The 16,491-nt window shown below is 39.2% G+C and overlaps 2 protein-coding genes and 3 pseudogenes across 2 annotated transcripts in view; 1 reads left to right on the top strand and 4 right to left on the bottom strand.

Moving 5' to 3' along the window:
* LOC148722026 (uncharacterized) overlaps nt 1-1,469 on the bottom strand; it is a 3,598-nt gene extending 2,129 nt beyond the window's left edge. The window contains exons 1-2 of the mRNA XM_088735220.1: nt 1,355-1,469; nt 1,133-1,213 (exon numbers count right to left, since the gene is read on the bottom strand). Of these exons, the coding sequence (XP_088591346.1) occupies nt 1,133-1,144 (12 nt within the window). The 5' untranslated portion in view covers nt 1,145-1,213; nt 1,355-1,469. The remainder of the gene's footprint in view (nt 1-1,132; nt 1,214-1,354) is intronic.
* LOC148722019 (substance-P receptor-like) overlaps nt 1-16,491 on the bottom strand; it is a 69,508-nt pseudogene that overhangs the window by 19,296 nt on the left and 33,721 nt on the right.
* On the top strand, nt 2,054-4,800 carry LOC148722025 (uncharacterized). The gene is made up of 2 exons (XM_088735218.1): nt 2,054-2,199; nt 3,907-4,800. The coding sequence occupies exons 1-2, from the start codon at nt 2,137-2,139 to the stop codon at nt 4,261-4,263; spliced, it is 420 nt and encodes a 139-aa protein (XP_088591344.1). The 5' UTR covers nt 2,054-2,136; the 3' UTR covers nt 4,264-4,800.
* LOC148722024 (uncharacterized) lies at nt 5,502-6,704 on the bottom strand (annotated as a pseudogene).
* Nucleotides 10,463-13,964, bottom strand: LOC148722023 (uncharacterized; annotated as a pseudogene).

Genomic DNA, 16,491 nt, shown 5'->3' with positions numbered 1-16,491 from the left:
ATCATCGCGTACCAGTAGAAAAACTTTCTCGCAAAGCTCCCTTGATTTGTGGCTGTAGCTAAAAGATTAATATCTCTTGCTCTAACCGAGAGAATCCAGGATATGAGAGCGGAGAGGGTAGGATTAACCAATTTCACAAAAATGAAGGAGTTTTTGTCAAAGTAACTTTACAAATATCTGTATAAAATTGATTTGAAATGCGCATTTCAACCAACAGATAGTGCCAACTGAAATCGAAATTCGAACAAGCTTGTCCATTTTAAGCACTGGCCCGTCGATTGCACTGATAGAATTACAAAGTAAGATATCTCACGTTAGGGGCTTTGGAAATAGATAAGGGTCAAGAACTACTTGCATCTGAGGCATCCGGCTAACTATGTCCATGAAAGACGTGAAAGAACTAAAAGAGGCGCAAGCCTAGTAGAAAGTAAAATATCGGCGGGTTTGTGAAAAAAGCATTAGAGCGACGTGAATTGATGTTAGAAACCATCTTTTCGTAAATCTTTATGACTAAAAGAGAGATGAATATCGAGTAATAAGAGGACCATAAATTTTGGCGCCTAAATCTAACGGACGCGGAGTAACGCTTTGTGTCGATTCTATATCATTAAAAACAAGCTCTTGTTTCCACAAAAATAACAAACGTTCGCGCAAACATACAGTAAACGTATCAATGAGCCAAAGTGGATACCACGGCGCTTTATGACTTTTGTCAATCGAGAATGTTTTCTTACTTTCCCTGAGCGTGTCATCATAGCAGTAATTATGGCAAAGTATTTTCGTCGCAAAACTTCAGTTGAAATAATTGAAGCTTATATCTGTGGATAATTGGACGAAAGTCAACAAACAGGGGCTAAAATGCGCGAATTAAGAGCTTGCTACTTTCCTCTTTTAACGGAGAAGTAACTGTTTCCCGCTCAAATGAGCGACATCTGCCCAATAATAGATCAAAGCCTATATTTTCTTGAGGCTTACCTCGCTTCCTTGGACTGTGTTTGCACGAGTTGCGAGTGTGCGACTTAAAACATAACACTTCCTTTTATAAAAATGAAACTGTGTTGGCTGACCAATGAGAAATATCTAAAATTACGACATCTAGAATTCTATAGGCTGGAGAGGAAAGGGACTTTACCTTACTTGACATATCGTTGAATTTCTAAGAAACGGTTACAGTGATTATTTTCTCAGAAACTTCATAATCGACCAGACTGACCTGCAAAAACAATAGGACGGCGACTTTAAAGAAAATAAACTCATTCGAACCATCTAAGTCATCTTACCAAATTTTGGTACGATTCTTATGGCTTTGAACGACCCAACCAAGGAAAACTATGACAGCAAAATGCGCATTAACCTCAGATTTTCACTTTCGATAAAGTGGAAGCAAAACATGTTAACAGTGTTCTGTACGGTTCATTGGTTTCTTTAGCCTGTGGGTGCGACGGTTTCGTCACGCCATTTGGTTAAACTGCGATACAATGCGTAAAATGTTATTTTCGATTAGGTAACTTGTATAAACTTGTAAAACCGGTTATTTCGAGGCATTTTCTATTTGTACACCACTGTCTTTTTATTAAATTTTTTTGGCTGACAGATGCAAGTTTTAATTAGGGACAATGGCCTTGGGAAAAGTCCATTAACTGATATCTAAACAGAATATCCATGCTTAAAATATACTGTTCCCGTATTGGTGGGAGGGGTTTGATGACTAAATTAGACAATATCACGCACTTGGGCTCATATAAACAGGGTCTTTTACAAGATAGCAGAACAGAATCGAAACGTACAGAACACTGTCAACATATTTTGCATCTACTACATAGAAACGCGCATTTTGTGGTCATTGTTTTCCTTGGTTGGGTCGTTCAAAGCCATAAGAATCGTACCAGAGTTTGGTAAGATGACATAGATGGTTCGAATGAGGTTATTTCTTTAAATTCGCCGTCCTATTGTTGGCGCAGGTCAGTCTGGTCGAATATGAAGTTTCTGAGAAGATAATTACTGTGACCGTTTCTCAGAAATTCAACGATAGGTCAAGTAAGGTAAAGTCCCTTTCCTCTCCAGCCTATAAAATTCGAGATGTCGTAATTTTAGATATTTCTCATTGGTCAGCCAACACAGTTTCATTTTTATAAAATGAAGTGTTACATTTTAAGTCGCACACTCTCAACTCGGGCAAACACAGTCCAAGGAAGCGAGGTAAGCTTCAAGAGAATTTAAGCTTTGATCTATTATTGGGCCGATGTCGCTCATTTGAGCGGGAAACAGTTACTTCTCCGTTAAAAGGGGAAAGTAGCAAGCTCTTAATTCGCGCACTTTAGCCTATGTTTGTCGACTTTCGTCTAATTATCAACAGATATAAGCTTCAAATATTTCAACTGAGATGTTTTCGACGGAAATGCTTTGCCATAATTACTGCTATGATGACACGCTCAAGGAAAGTAAGAAAACATTCTCGATTGACAAAAGTCTTAAAGCGCCGTGGTATCCACTTTGGCTCATTGATACGTTTGCAGTATGTTTGCGCGAACGTTTGTTATTTTTGTGGAAACAAGAGCTTGTTTTTAATGATATAGAATCGACACAAAGCGTTACTCCGCGTCCGTTAGATTTAGGCGCCAAAATTTATGGACCTCTTATTACTCGATATTCGCTCTCTTTCAGTCATAAAGATTTACGAAAAGATGGTTTCCAACGAATGAATGAATGAATGAATACCTTTATTTAAGTGTCAGACTAAAATAGCAGTACATAACCACTAAATGGGGACACTACAAAATAAATTAAAAATGACTAAATCCATATATTAATTAAAGTTAAAATGCTAATTGAGCTAAAAATACTAAGATTGGTTAGCATGCTAAAATATTTACAATATGTACAAGATAAAATTTACATTAAAAATTTTTTTTTTTTAAATTTTTTTTAAATTTACGTCGCTCTAATGCTTTTTTCACAAACCCGCCGATATTTTACTTTCTACTAGGCTTGCGCCTCTTTTAGTTCTTTCACGTCTTTCATGGACATAGTTAGCCGGATGCCTCAGATGCAAGTAGTTCTTGACCCTTATCTATTTCCAAAGCCCCTAACGTGAGATATCTTACTTTGTAATTCTATCAGTGCAATCGACGGGCCAGTGCTTAAAATGGACAAGTTTGTTCGAATTTCGATTTAGCACCATCTGTTGGTTGAAATGCGCATTTCAAATCAATTTTATACAGATATTTGTAAAGTTACTTTGACAAAAACACCTTAATTTTTGTGAAATTGGCTAATCCTGCCCTCTCCGCTCTCATATCCTGGATTCTCTCGGTTAGAGCAAGAGATATTAATCTTTTAGTTAAAGCCACAAATCAAGGGAGCTTTGTGAGAAGGTTTTTCTACTGGTACGCGATGATTGGTTGGCTACTAATCAGCAAATCGATAAAGAAAAACACAATACAAACACATTTCTGAGCAAAATTTCTCAATAGTTTCCTTAAGATATATCCCTATAAATTCATTTGCACTTCTTGTTCTCAATCTAGTGCTTCTATACTTATTTTTGCTTACTGATAATGTTTATGGAGTTAGTTCCATGAATTACTTCTTCAAACTTCCCTTGCAGTAGTCCCCAGACAGATAAACACACCCGAACAAGGTCACTGACGAAGGGTTAACACTCGACACGTCAGCTTTGGAACTATTCACGTTGGCCAAGTTACGTTATCAACTATTTACGGTGGCCAAATTACATTATCAACTCATTTGATAAAAGCCAAATTACCTTGTAACTCCCACCGACACAGCACCACAGCATCTTTAGAAGTTTGCTCCCCTTAACCGGAAGTTACATCGTTGTCCTTAACACTAACGATTCTCAAATTAAACTAAAGAGGTTCTTAACTTTCTTATATTACTCCTTAGATGGCCGCAAGTATCTGTCAGCGTCTGATCAATAAAGTTTGGAGATCCTACGCCAATGATCTCGATGAAGCACCAGAAGCAGAAGGGATTTACACCATAGGGTTCAAGGGCAAATACATCTACGTGGGTCGTTCAAACAACATCCGAAGGCGACTCAAGGAACATAAATACCAAAACTTGGAGGTTGATGAATTCATTAAAGAACAATTCAGTTTAGATGGCGGGATAAATTTGGAAATGAAATGGGTGCAAGAGTCCGAAAGTGCTTGTACTGAGGGTCAGTACCTTGAATGTATGGAGAAGAAACTCGGGTATTGGCCAAAATACAACATGAAACGCGGTAATGCATGCAACTGAACTCGTCTTGCCTATCTAAGACAAAGGAAACAAAACTAGCTTTTTAATGTGTTTCGGTTTAGTCATGCGTGACAACCTCTTAAAAACTATGTTATGTTAACTAGAGATAGCTTAGGGATGTAGTTTTGTCTCGGGTATTGGCCAAAATACAACAAGAAATGTGGCAATAAATGCAACTAAACTTGTCTTGCATATCCGAGACAAAGGAATCAAAACTAGTTATTTAAAGTGAACTATGTTCCGGATTAGTCATGATAATCTCTTAAAATCTGCGATATGTAAACTAATGATATTTAAGTGATATAGTTTTTTTCTGTCCTAAAGCTTCTTTATCTGTGATATCAGATTTATTTCATAATATTGTTCAGACTTAAAAATCTTGTACAAGTGATCGAAGTTTTGCAATTGTGATTTGCAAATGAATGACTGGGAGTATATGGCAAGATGATGGATGTAATTTTCTTCATTTTCACTGGACGGCCATGCCATTGCCTATTGTATATAGAACAATTTAATAAATCTTATTCGTGTAGGTTATTTTATGGTTGTCTAAAACTACTTTTCTTTTGCAACTACCTGTGGCGTAAGTTCCGTCAAATATCTTAAGGTTTTCTTCGAAATTTTGCGCTCCAAGAATATGACACATCGACTGTATTTACCTTTTTCTTGAGCTCCATTGAATTATTGATATTTTTTCGGTGGACAGATTTTCCTCTCGAATTTTTGCGATAAAAAAGTCAGTCAAGAAGCGCGGACACTTTCTAAAAATGTAATCCATTAGACCTTTTTCACACAGAAAAGGTCAAGCTGTTAACAACCAATAGGGCATGAAAACTTTTTAGGCTAAATTGCGTGAATTGACAGGCAATGAAGGAAGAAATCTCGGTGCTGAGGCTAGCAAGCAAAATATTCTCTTAAGTGCTCCATATAGTACTAAATAGTTCTTTATTTTCTTTGAAGCTCCGATGTCAGCCGTAATAAACATTTTACAACTGTATCCGTCTAGCTGTTTATTTGCAAAAAAAATTCTTTGAGGGACATAAAAAATTTAACGAGGATAACTTCCGAAATCGAATGTCAGAGGTCAGCTATACCAAAGTTGCCATTCATGATTAATCTGCCTTTCACTTACCATCGTAATTTCGATGGATTTTCCGACGTAGTACCTCACGAAAATCTAGAAGCCGGTGGGTGTGTGACTTCATATCTTCGGACTAAACTGAAGCAATTAATATTCTTTAGCATGTACTCAAAAGATTACTTTACTCCATGATCCAGTTTTCTAGCAATGCCTTATTCAGGACTCTATCGTGTTCATAACTTAGTTTAAAAGGATTCTGGATAAACGCCAAGTTAGGGTTTATATATTTTCCACAGGAATTAAGACCATTTGTCCCCTACCCCGGGCAGGTAAATCCCAGGGATATACTCAAAATTGACTCAGTTCCTTGTCAATTATTCGACACATTGCAGGAACTGCAATTTCCAAGAAGGTACGATACTTGTAGAAGATATCAGACAGTGTTCTGAAGTCATACGCGACCCCGAGAGCAAAGAAATGTCCAATTCCTGTTCTGTTTGGAAAGATCAATCAACCCTTGATGTTCCCTCACGTGCCTCGGGCACGGACAGTCCCGGTAACTGATATACTGCGCATGCTCGACATATTTTTAGTTGTGGGGGAGTTGTATAGAATCCAGATCTCATCGTATGCTTTCTGACAATCACTCTTACCATAAATGGAATTCCACCAAGACCATTTTTCGGGCTTAGTATAATCTGTTAGAATCGGCTTTTGGCTCTTCACAGATTTTGTTATGGTCCATTCGAATTAAATTCGAGTAGTTAAGTATTACGTAATCGCCGATGAGTAAATATCAGTTAATTTCCCACGCACGAGATTACTGTGTGATGGATGTCCTCCCCTGGGGTGGGATGGGTGGGATTTAAAGGGTGGACTACTCGCATGGATCGCATATGTTCCGTTCTAGTCCTACCCTAGTGCGGCAATGCAGTGAAAATGGATTAGAAAACATCCCTCATATCCCAGATATTTTTCCACGGCACGTGACATACACACATAGCCGAAGTATCCGCTGAAAATGTAACCAACTTACTCGTCGTTGTGTACTTTTGATTCTTTTGCTCCGCAAAACATGAGCGTGGGAAGAGGGTCTGGATGGGGTTAACTGACATTTGTGGTGGGTTTTTACTGACAACCGAAAAAAGCCCGGATCGCCCTAAATATCCTAAAAATTGGATGTAAAATAAGGACAGTTGATTTATTTTGTTCAATGAAAGTACGTTTTCCGTATCAATGAAAGTAGGTTTCCATGTCAATGAAAGTACGTTTTCCTTATCAATGAAAGTACGTTTTCCATATCAGTAGGAGTACGCCAGAGTGTCATATTTCGTTAATAATTACCGCATGTGCCATCCATCGATCATCATCAAGATCATGTGTCACACTTATATCAGTTATATGATCTTTGATACCCAACTCGATCGTCAACATACGCGATAGCCGTGAATGCTGGTATTTTAAGAGCTGTTGTAAGCTTTTACCGAATTGAATCGGAAACGGCATTTGAGCATTACAGAAGCCGCATTCCTTTCAAAGATGTTAAAACCGTACTGGCGCTGAGAAAGCACCTTATTTCGTACCTTGGTCTAAAGAAGTTGTCTAGTAAATATCGCCTTGGAGATTTTGAAGTAAAACTTTATCACATGGCTCCCAAATCAGGCGGCAAGAGCGATAATTTTGCTTTAACTACGGACGAGCAATGGAGTTTGGAGCTTCGGATCATGCTGGCTGGTACAGGAAGCGAATTAAACAGTATGTATTGGAGTGGTTTGGTATTTGGTATTGGTATAAATATATCAGTTAACAGCCCACTCTCTATTATAAAACGCTCATTGGATGCTGACTTATAAGCGCCGTAAGAATTTTCTCATTCTTGAATTCATGTGGATTATGTTTTATGTAGATTATAATGACATAGCTAAAGTGACTTTGTGAAAAAGTTTAATCTTATAGAGTCGCAGTGATGCAACTGACCGGTCCTATTTCATGATGTTTGTCTGGTGGGCGGATTGTGTTGTGCGGGAGGTCGACGGTTCAAGCCCCGGCCGGACCATTACTCATGGTCTTAAAATAATTGAGAAGAATTTGCTACCTTTCCATAATATCAAGAAATGGATAGAGATTCTAGTCCTCTCGGATAAGGACGAATAAACCGTAGGCCCCGTCTCCTGCAAGGTTAGGGGTAGGAGACCTTCATTTCCCACGCACGAGACTACTGTGTGGTGGATGTCCTCCCCTGGGGTGGGATGGGTGGGGAAGATAGCAGGTTTACATCAGCAAATTGCTGCCATAAACTCAACCTGCTCAAACAAATAAAGATGATGATGATGATGATATTCTGGATTCGTGTGATTTTAGAAAAGTTCTTAGCTGGCTCGAATTACATTGTGCAGCATTTGTTACACACCTCACGGCTTCCCAAAAATAATCGCAGAGATATACCATTTTGTTCTTATTGTCTCCTAGATATCTTAAGTGATGGAGAAAAAAAAAGATGATTCTGGGTATGCAAATTAGTGGTAAACAATCTTCAAGTAAATTCCCATGTAATTGAGCTTGGTTTCCCCCTTGACAGTTCACGTGGTACAGAAAAAGATCAATTGGGGTAAAAAAGAAGCAATTGTCATAAGCGATAACCAGGAAAAGAAGAGCCCGCCAGTTACGCTTGCGGTTAACCAAGGCGAGAAGAAGAAAAGAAAAAGCCGCCAGGAGGCTAAGGAGGATAAGTCACTGTCAAAAGTTCAAAGAAAGTGGCCAAAATGTCAGAAATGATTGGAAACGGAACGAGCGACAGGAACACGAGTTTCAACAGTTAAATGAAGGCATTGAAAAACCTACTTACATAACCCTTAACCACAAAAACGTTTTTCCAGAAGTTGCCGTAAAATTCTTTTAAGGAAAGAAAGGACGGAATGATTAGTGATAGCAAATGCGCCGTTCGGCGGGTGTTGTCACGTATTATCCTTGCGAGGATCATACGTGACAACACCTGCCGCGCCTCGACTAATGCCAAAACAGCTCCATACAATTCCTTATAATTTTATTATAAGGAATTGTATGGAGCTCTCCGAGATACAGTGCAAGCCCTGTGTGTCTTCTCATGCTTATTATGGCTGTTGTAACTGATTGCGAGGAATGTAATAAGAAAACCCTGGTAGCACTGAATTCTAGTGCAAAAGAATTAGACCTTGCCTGTAGAACTGTCCCTTGTTGTTGCCTTGCCAGCTGTGTTTCGCCTTGAGAAGAGTCTTAAGTGCAGCTGGGCCAACTGGTCCATTAACCTAGAGGGTGCAAGAAGTAACCTCGTCTAAATACGCACCCTGCGTGATTCTGGAAGCCTTGATATTCGCAGAAAACTTAGGAAATGCCTTACCCTCGATTGTGTACGAAACAAAGATCGCATGGCAGTTGAACCAATCGTGCACCTTACAAGACCAACAGTCTTAGATATTTTAGAAGAAGTCTCATTTGTAGTTCACATCTTGGTGCAAGAAAAGTATCGCTTCTGGAAATCAAGTCAAGGTGGACAGGCCTCTTTATGCAAAAGACCTACCGCCCTTAAACGTGGAACCCAAGGCAAAATTCTCGCTTTGGACTACGATTTTGATTCTCGTGAGGCTCGTGAAATAGAGTTGCGATTACACCAACCTGTAGACGTTGAAGTGCTCGAAGGAAAGTTCAACGATGCTCGAGACTTGTGTTTCATGAATGGTGTTATTTTTATCGCAGAACGGGACTTCATCTTTGATTCGCTTCATTGACCTTGAAGGCAATGTAACTGTCAAGCCAGGAAGCTTAAAATATCGTACTGATCTTTGTCTCAGCTGGTCCGTTTCCGTTTACCGCTTGATGGCACTGTACCCGTTCTACGAAAACGATTGAACACCCATCTGCAAGCTTTAGCCGCTAAATTCGGAAACTCGAAGCTTGTCCAGGTTCGCCCTTCTTTAGAAAAGCCAACTTCAATCTGTGCTGCAAGTGAAAACACTCTGTTGTGTGCAGACGATGCCCAAATAGGAATTATACAAGTGACATTACACTTGTATTTATCATGAGACTTTTTGAACGATTGGTCTATAGGTTTGAACTTTCCAGTATTTGCAATGATTATATTGATTTAGATCAGTTTGCCTATCGTGGTGGCCATAACTCTACTATGGCATTAATTAAATGTCAACACACATGGTTAAAGTGGCTTGATGGTAACGCCGGTTTTGTCAGAATTTTTTCTTTTGACTTTCGACTCTGTATCACACAATTCCCTCTGTAGTAAATCAAAGCAAGTTAACATTAATCCATATATTATTAATTGGCTTATTAGTTTTTTAAATCATAGAAAGCAGAGAGTTGTTGTCGATGATCATAGTACTGAATATGTTTCTATAAATAGGGGTGTTCCTCAAGGTACAGTCCTGGGCCCGGTCTTATTTTCTATTTTTATTAACGATATCAAAGCTGTTAATACTAATAAGAATCTTCTAGTTAAATTTGCTGATGATATAACTATTAGTTTACCAATCGAGGCAAATGTAGGCTTAGATGAATCCCAAACGGAAGTCCTATCCTTTATTGAATGGTCCGAGAAGAACTGCATGAAAGTCAACTTGACGAAAACATGGGAACTTCTTTTACGAGGAAAGACTTCCAAGACGCCTTCTGAACCACTCGAGATCATAGGGAGGAAAGAAATTAGAAAAGTGTGGTCTCTGTTTCTAAGAGACATCCATTCCTTGGAGCCTCTCCCGATGGACTCCTGGGCCAGAAGGGGGTCATGAAGTAAAAAGAGTGCACCCTTATGAAGCTGAAAACTTGGAACAAGCTCTCCTCCGGCAGCATATTATCAAGGAAATAGATGGATCACTACAACTCAATCCTAATCATCAATATTACCATCAAGTACAGCTGCAGATGTTTTGTACAGGGAGGACCTGGGCACATTTTGTAGCTTCTGATGGTAAACACATTATCACCAAAACAGTTCTGTATAATAAGGAATTTATGGATGCTATTTTGCCAAGCTGAAGAATTTTTCTTATAACATACTTTTACTAGAACTAGCATGCCCTAGAGTAAAGGATGGGATAGACAGGATAGGTAAACTAGGTTTTAGTTATTCAATGCTATGTAACTTAAGGAATAACTGATGAGACAGTAACTGCATTGTCACCAATAAATAGAGTGAAATTTTTTTGATTCTGAAAGAATAGTAAGGCTAACAGCTGCTAGTAGTTATCAAGCTCTTTGGTTTACTATTTGGTAATTTTCTTTTCACAGTCAAGAGATTATCATTCTAGGTATTTATTGCCAACATAATAGCACACAAGTCTTAAGCTTTCATTGCTTCACATTTCATCAACACATAAAGGTAACATATTATTAATATATTGTAGAATCTTTTTGCATTAAAAGTCATGACTCATTTATCCTTCATACATTGTGGCAGTGAATAAATTTTTCATTACAGAAAATATCACCATTTTAGGATCAAATTAAATATTTTTAACAGGTTTTTGCAAGACAACACAATCAAAATTGCTTATTTTTGATAAAAAGCTAGACCTTTATGTTTCTTGTTCATTATGTCTTGATGGCTACTTTGTATCTTGCATGTTTTGCAACAACAACTCTGATAGGTATTATTAAACTTAGTTATTTATTTGATTATGGGTGTCTGAAAATTTACTAAATACGCAAAAACAGTAAAGATTTGCTCTGCGAGGTGAACCATAGACAAGCGTACTTCATTGTCAAGAATATGGTATGTCTTGATCCTCTGGATTGCTCTTTCGACATGAATCCCTGCCTCTGCTATTTTCTCTGATCTTTTGCCCTCTGACTTCTTCAGCTGTGTTCTACCTTGTCCTTCAAAATCTGGTATAGTTACACGTACACTACTTTCCCCTAAAACATCCCCAATATCAAACTCTCTATCTGCCATGACCTCATCTCCTTCCTGCAATGTTGCAATAAAATCTATACTACTAGCTGTTATATGTTTGTCTGAAACCCTACCCCCCATCCCCGTGAAATGTAGACGATTGCAGCACAAGCATTGATTGCTACCAAAAACTTAAATGTTGCATGAGATTTATAGTTAGAATAAATCTCCTTGTTAGCTTTTAATGAGGATGGTTTCTGCGTAAAGATTTCTGTGCAGTCCACAATGACCTTCAAAACTGGGAATCCTGCAAACTGTTCTGGCTTTCCTAGCTCTTCGCAATACTCAGGCATTTGGCAAAGATCCTTGAGATGAAAGTATAGTAAGTTGATCCATGTTGCAAAAATTCTACTGATCGTAGATTCGCTTACTCCAACTCAAAGGGCTAAGTCTGTCAGTGTTAACCCTAAACGTAGACGAACTACCACCATAAATAACTCTTCCTCCAAGGTCAGTTTAGCTTGTGTTTGCCTTGCTGAGGAAGCTTTAGCTTGCATACTAGATCCTCTCCAATTCTTCTTTTTATCTAATGCAATGCAATCCAGATAGTCAAAGAGAGCCTTGAAGGTACTGTAATTAGGAAAGCCAGTAAAAGTGTGAAACTGCCTGTCATTATTTTTCAAATTATCAAGGCTCAGAGAACGTGACTGAAGACAGTCATTCTGTTCTTCTAGTTCAGCAACTCTCTGGTGTAATCTTATCAACTCGTCTATAACTGACTGATCTAGTTTCAAAGAGTTTGAGTCAATTTGTGTCTTACAGTAGTTGTGTTCTTTAAGGCTGTTGTCTGAGCTTAAACAGGCTCCCCAAACATTGTGGTCGTCTATGCATGGCTCTTCTTGTTTTCGCCTTCCTTTTACCTCCTTGCATTCCTAAAAACATGTTGAATATTATATACTCAACAAACCATGCTTGAATATGTATAGGTCGTATTTTAGATTGGGTTATGGCACATATACTTTCAATTATTAAAAACTGGATCATTGGATAATGCAATTCAAGACTTTTCGTTGGCTCAGCCATTATGGTGTATGAGCCAATATACCATAAACTACGATATGATAAGCGTACACATAAGCTTAAAATTGAAAGGGAGCTAAAAATGTAATAAAAGTTAATAATTTAATGTAGCGTTTTTAATAAAACAATTATTCCACTCGCGTTTGTTGGATATGAGATGATTATAGCCAACTCGGCGCTACGCGCCTCGTTGGCTATCTATCATCTCATATCCAACGCGCGCTCGTGGAATAATTGTTAATTATTAAAAACTGGCTCATTGGATAATGCAATTCAAGACTTTTTATTGGCTCAGCCATTATGGTATATGAGCCAATATACCATAATCTAATTTCTGTACATTGTTAAATCCGGTTTCTTCTCACAAAATAAAGTCGAGAAGATTTGTTTAATAGTTTGGGGGCGTTTTTTAATAAAACAATTATTCCACTCGCGTTTGTTGGATATGAGATGATTATAGCCAACTCGGCGCTACGCGCCTCGTTGGCTATCTATCATCTCATATCCAACGCGCGCTCGTGGAATAATTGTTAATTATTAAAAACTAGATCATTGGATAATGCAATTCAAGACTTTTTATTGGCTTAGCCATTATGGTATATCAGCCAATATACCATAATCTACAAATATGGTAAGCGTACGTATCAGCTTAAAATTAAAAGGGAGCTAAAAATTTAATAAAATCTAATGTAACTCAACGTTTTTAATAAAACAATTATTCCACTCGCGTTTGTTGGATATGAGATGATTATAGCCAACTCGGCGCTACGCGCCTCGTTGGCTATCTATCATCTCATATCCAACGCGCGCTCGTGGAATAATTGTTAATTATTAAAAACTAGATCATTGGATAATGCAATTCAAGACTTTTTATTGGCTTAGCCATTATGGTATATCAGCCAATATACCATAATCTACAAATATGGTAAGCGTACGTATCAGCTTAAAATTAAAAGGGAGCTAAAAATTTAATAAAATCTAATGTAACTCAACGTTTTTAATAAAACAATTATTCCACTCGCGCTTGTTGGATATGAGATGATTATAGCCAACTCGGCGCTACGCGCCTCGTTGGCTATCTATCATCTCATATCCAACGCGCGCTCGTGGAATAATTGTTAAATATACTTCAAGAAAGCTTACCTGTACAAGCCTCCTTCGTTTTGGCTTTTGTGGAATGTTTTCATCGTTTTCGATTGTTTTGAGACTGTTTCTACTTCTCCCAGGCGTCTGGAGATTGTGGCTGTGACAGAAAATTGATGGAGTGTATGATTTACTTTGCGAATCATCAGATTTCACTCACCAACAAAGTCTGCAGAACACAAGCGAGTATTGTCAGAACGCTCCCAGTGTTCGCGTCTAATTCGTTGAATCCAAGCTTTTCTTCGCGAAGAATCTTTAGGAATCCTGTAGAACTGTAATTCTGGGTTTCTTTTGCGGTTGTTTGAGCAGCCGATGGCACAGCAAAAGTCATTTTCCCCCATTTTTAGCCTGCGAACGGTCACGCCACTAAAACAAAATGGCGGCGAATGAATCACAGTTACCCCCCAAGGTGCAAAGGATTATGGGTCATGTGCTAGTCAAGTCGTATCCTCGGAGACCCAGGGGCTGTGAGTCGATTTCAAGTTAAGGGCATGAGAGCGCCTGGGGACATTGTCTTACAAGTTAGTTCCAAACGGTCGCAGTCGTTCTGGCATCTGATTGGTGCCAGAAAATCTTTGTGTTTTTCTGCCCAATCAGGGTGAAGTGTCCTTTGGAGTCCTTTCGTGTGTTTTAACACGCACATATACAACAAGCTCTGTTGGTCGCTTTGTTTGTTTGGGCCGTGCGACGAAGCTTTGCCCGAGGTGAAAAGTTTCAGTCTCAGCACACAATGTAAGAAAAAGCGATCAGATTGTCCCCGAAATCTTACCGGAAATTATACTGAATACTTTCGCAGGTATCACAAGAGAAAGTGTTTAAAAGTTGCAAGCATTGATATGTCGCTTTAAACGTTAGATGAGATGTAAGCCTAAATCCCTCAAGATTTTTTGTATAATTTGCTGTAACTGAAACTTTTCCAATCCCGTGAAGCTATTTCGTCGCACGGGCCACGCAGGTATGTCGAGCAACTGGCGCTTACGCAACTTTTTGTGCAACCCCGGCCAAAATCTAATGTGATCTTCGCTTGAAAAAAAAAAAGAAAAGCTAAACGTGGAAACTTTTGTTTATTAAATGTGGGTAGATAACCCTGTACTAAGCTGACATTTACAATAAAGGAAGCCCGCCCTTTCCATCCAATACTTCTTGGCCCAGTTGGTTTTGTTTTCCCCAATGAAAGCAGCATCGATTCCCAATTTAACTTGGTCTTCAACAATCGAAAAAAGAGGTGAAATGACAATGACCAAGGGACTAGAAGAGAATCCGTGGTCTTTCGAGCTCAAGAATTTGAACACTCTACACAGCAGTTGAAAGATTAAACTTTTTCCAAACCCCTTCGGTAACTGTCCGAAAACATATCTCCTTTCCACGACGTTCTCGATGATTAGTTTTTGTTCAGATTTTAATTAACTAACCGGAAACACAGCTAAGCTTTGTTTAAGCGCTCGCTGGAGGTCGTCCACGTACTTAACGTTCTCTGCAACCTTGGCCATATTGCGAAAGACTTTACTACAAAGCAACGAGTAGAATTTGGCGCGCACAGAAAGCTACCTAAGCGTAAACGTCAGTTGCTTGACATACCTGCGTGGCCCGTGCGACGAAATAACTTCACGGGATTGGAAAAGTTTCAGTCACAACAAATTGTACAAAAAATCTTGAAAGATTTAGGCTTACATCTCATCTAACGTTTAAAGCGACATATCAACGCCTGCAACCATTATGTTTTACACGAACCTCGCAAACTTTTAAACATGTTCTCTTGTGGTACCTGCGAAAGTATTCAGTATAATTTCCGGTAAGATTTCGCGGACAATCTGATCGATTTCTCTTACACTGTGCGCTGAGACTGAAACTTTTCACCTCGGGCAAAGCTTCGTCGTACGGCCCAAACAAGCATAGCGAGCAACAGAGCTTGTTGTGCGTGTTAAAACACACGAAAGGACTCCAAAGGACACTTCACTCTGATTGGGCAGAAAAACACAAAGATTTTCTGGCATCAATCAGATGCCATAACGACTGCGCCCGTTTGGAACTAATCTTGTAAGACAATGTCCCCAGGGGCTCTTCTTCCCTTAACTTGAAATCGACTCACAGCCCCTGGGCCTCCGAGGATGGTCAAGTCGATGAGTTTAATAGGGACCAGGTTGACCGCGCATTAACGGTCTCTCAGCTGCACAAGAAGTTCCTTCCACGCATCAGAAGAATTCAGAACGGCCGTTAATTTGAAATTCTCTCTGGATTGGTTGCTCGACAAACCGACTTTTTTGAGATTTTTTTCGGTGAACTTAAAGGGAAACTATTTGGCTTTCGTGCTGCCAAGTTTTGACTCGAGGGAAAGTATTTAAGTGTTGTTTTCGATCGATTTTGGCGAGTATGTGTCAACAGAATTTTCCGACCTTCCCGTATTTTGTGCACGGTGATTTAGGACGTCAAGCTAAAACAGATCAAAACGGCCTCAAATCGCGAGGAGAACAACACAGACTACTCTCTACGAAGGTAAGACTTTATTTCTTTGATTATTTCACACAACTTTACATTTTCGGTACCCTGGTCCCAGAGGTTCTCTTCTCTCTACCGGAGTCCGAGAATTCGGCGCGAAGCGCCGGCCAACGAGCTGTTAAGCAGCGAGCGGAGAGAACCTCTGGTCAGGACTGTTGCGAATCTCACTTTCATGCCACCAAGCTTCGGGTGACAGCCATCAAGCACGCCCCTTTCCGACAACCAATCAGCGTAAAATATTAAAATACCTCTGGGGGTAGGTGCAGTGTTTTTACTTGTATCTGGAGTGGGGGTGGGGAATATATTTTGTTTCGTGGCCGTATTTACGATATCTGTCAAAATATTTGCTACACGTGCCAAATGACAAGCTCGCATGTAGTACGAACCCCAACAAAAACCCCGATTAAAATCTACTTCCCTCGGGCAAACGATTATTGCCGATTTTGCAACGAAAACGTCGAGATAAATGGCTATTCTTAATTGAATATTTTCACCGAGAAGAATCGAGATTTTCTGCGTCGCTTTAGGCTTGTTGTGAACGCCAAAG

Source organism: Stylophora pistillata, chromosome 10 (genome assembly GCF_964205215.1).
Source record: "Stylophora pistillata chromosome 10, jaStyPist1.2, whole genome shotgun sequence".
In the NCBI taxonomy this organism is placed as follows: Eukaryota; Metazoa; Cnidaria; class Anthozoa; order Scleractinia; family Pocilloporidae; genus Stylophora; species Stylophora pistillata.
The sequence above is the reverse complement of the archived record's forward strand: the minus strand, read 5'-3'. Positions and strand labels throughout refer to the sequence as shown.

What these genes read in the sequence shown, in the direction of transcription:
- LOC148722025 (XM_088735218.1), top strand. Translation starts at nt 2,137, where the DNA reads ATGAAGTGTTACATTTTAAGTCGCACACTCTCAACTCGGGCAAACACA. An exon ending in ACACAGTCCAAGGAAGCGAG is followed by an intron (nt 2,200 to 3,906) that starts GTAAGCTTCAAG and finishes ATTACTCCTTAG; the next exon opens with ATGGCCGCAAGTATCTGTCA.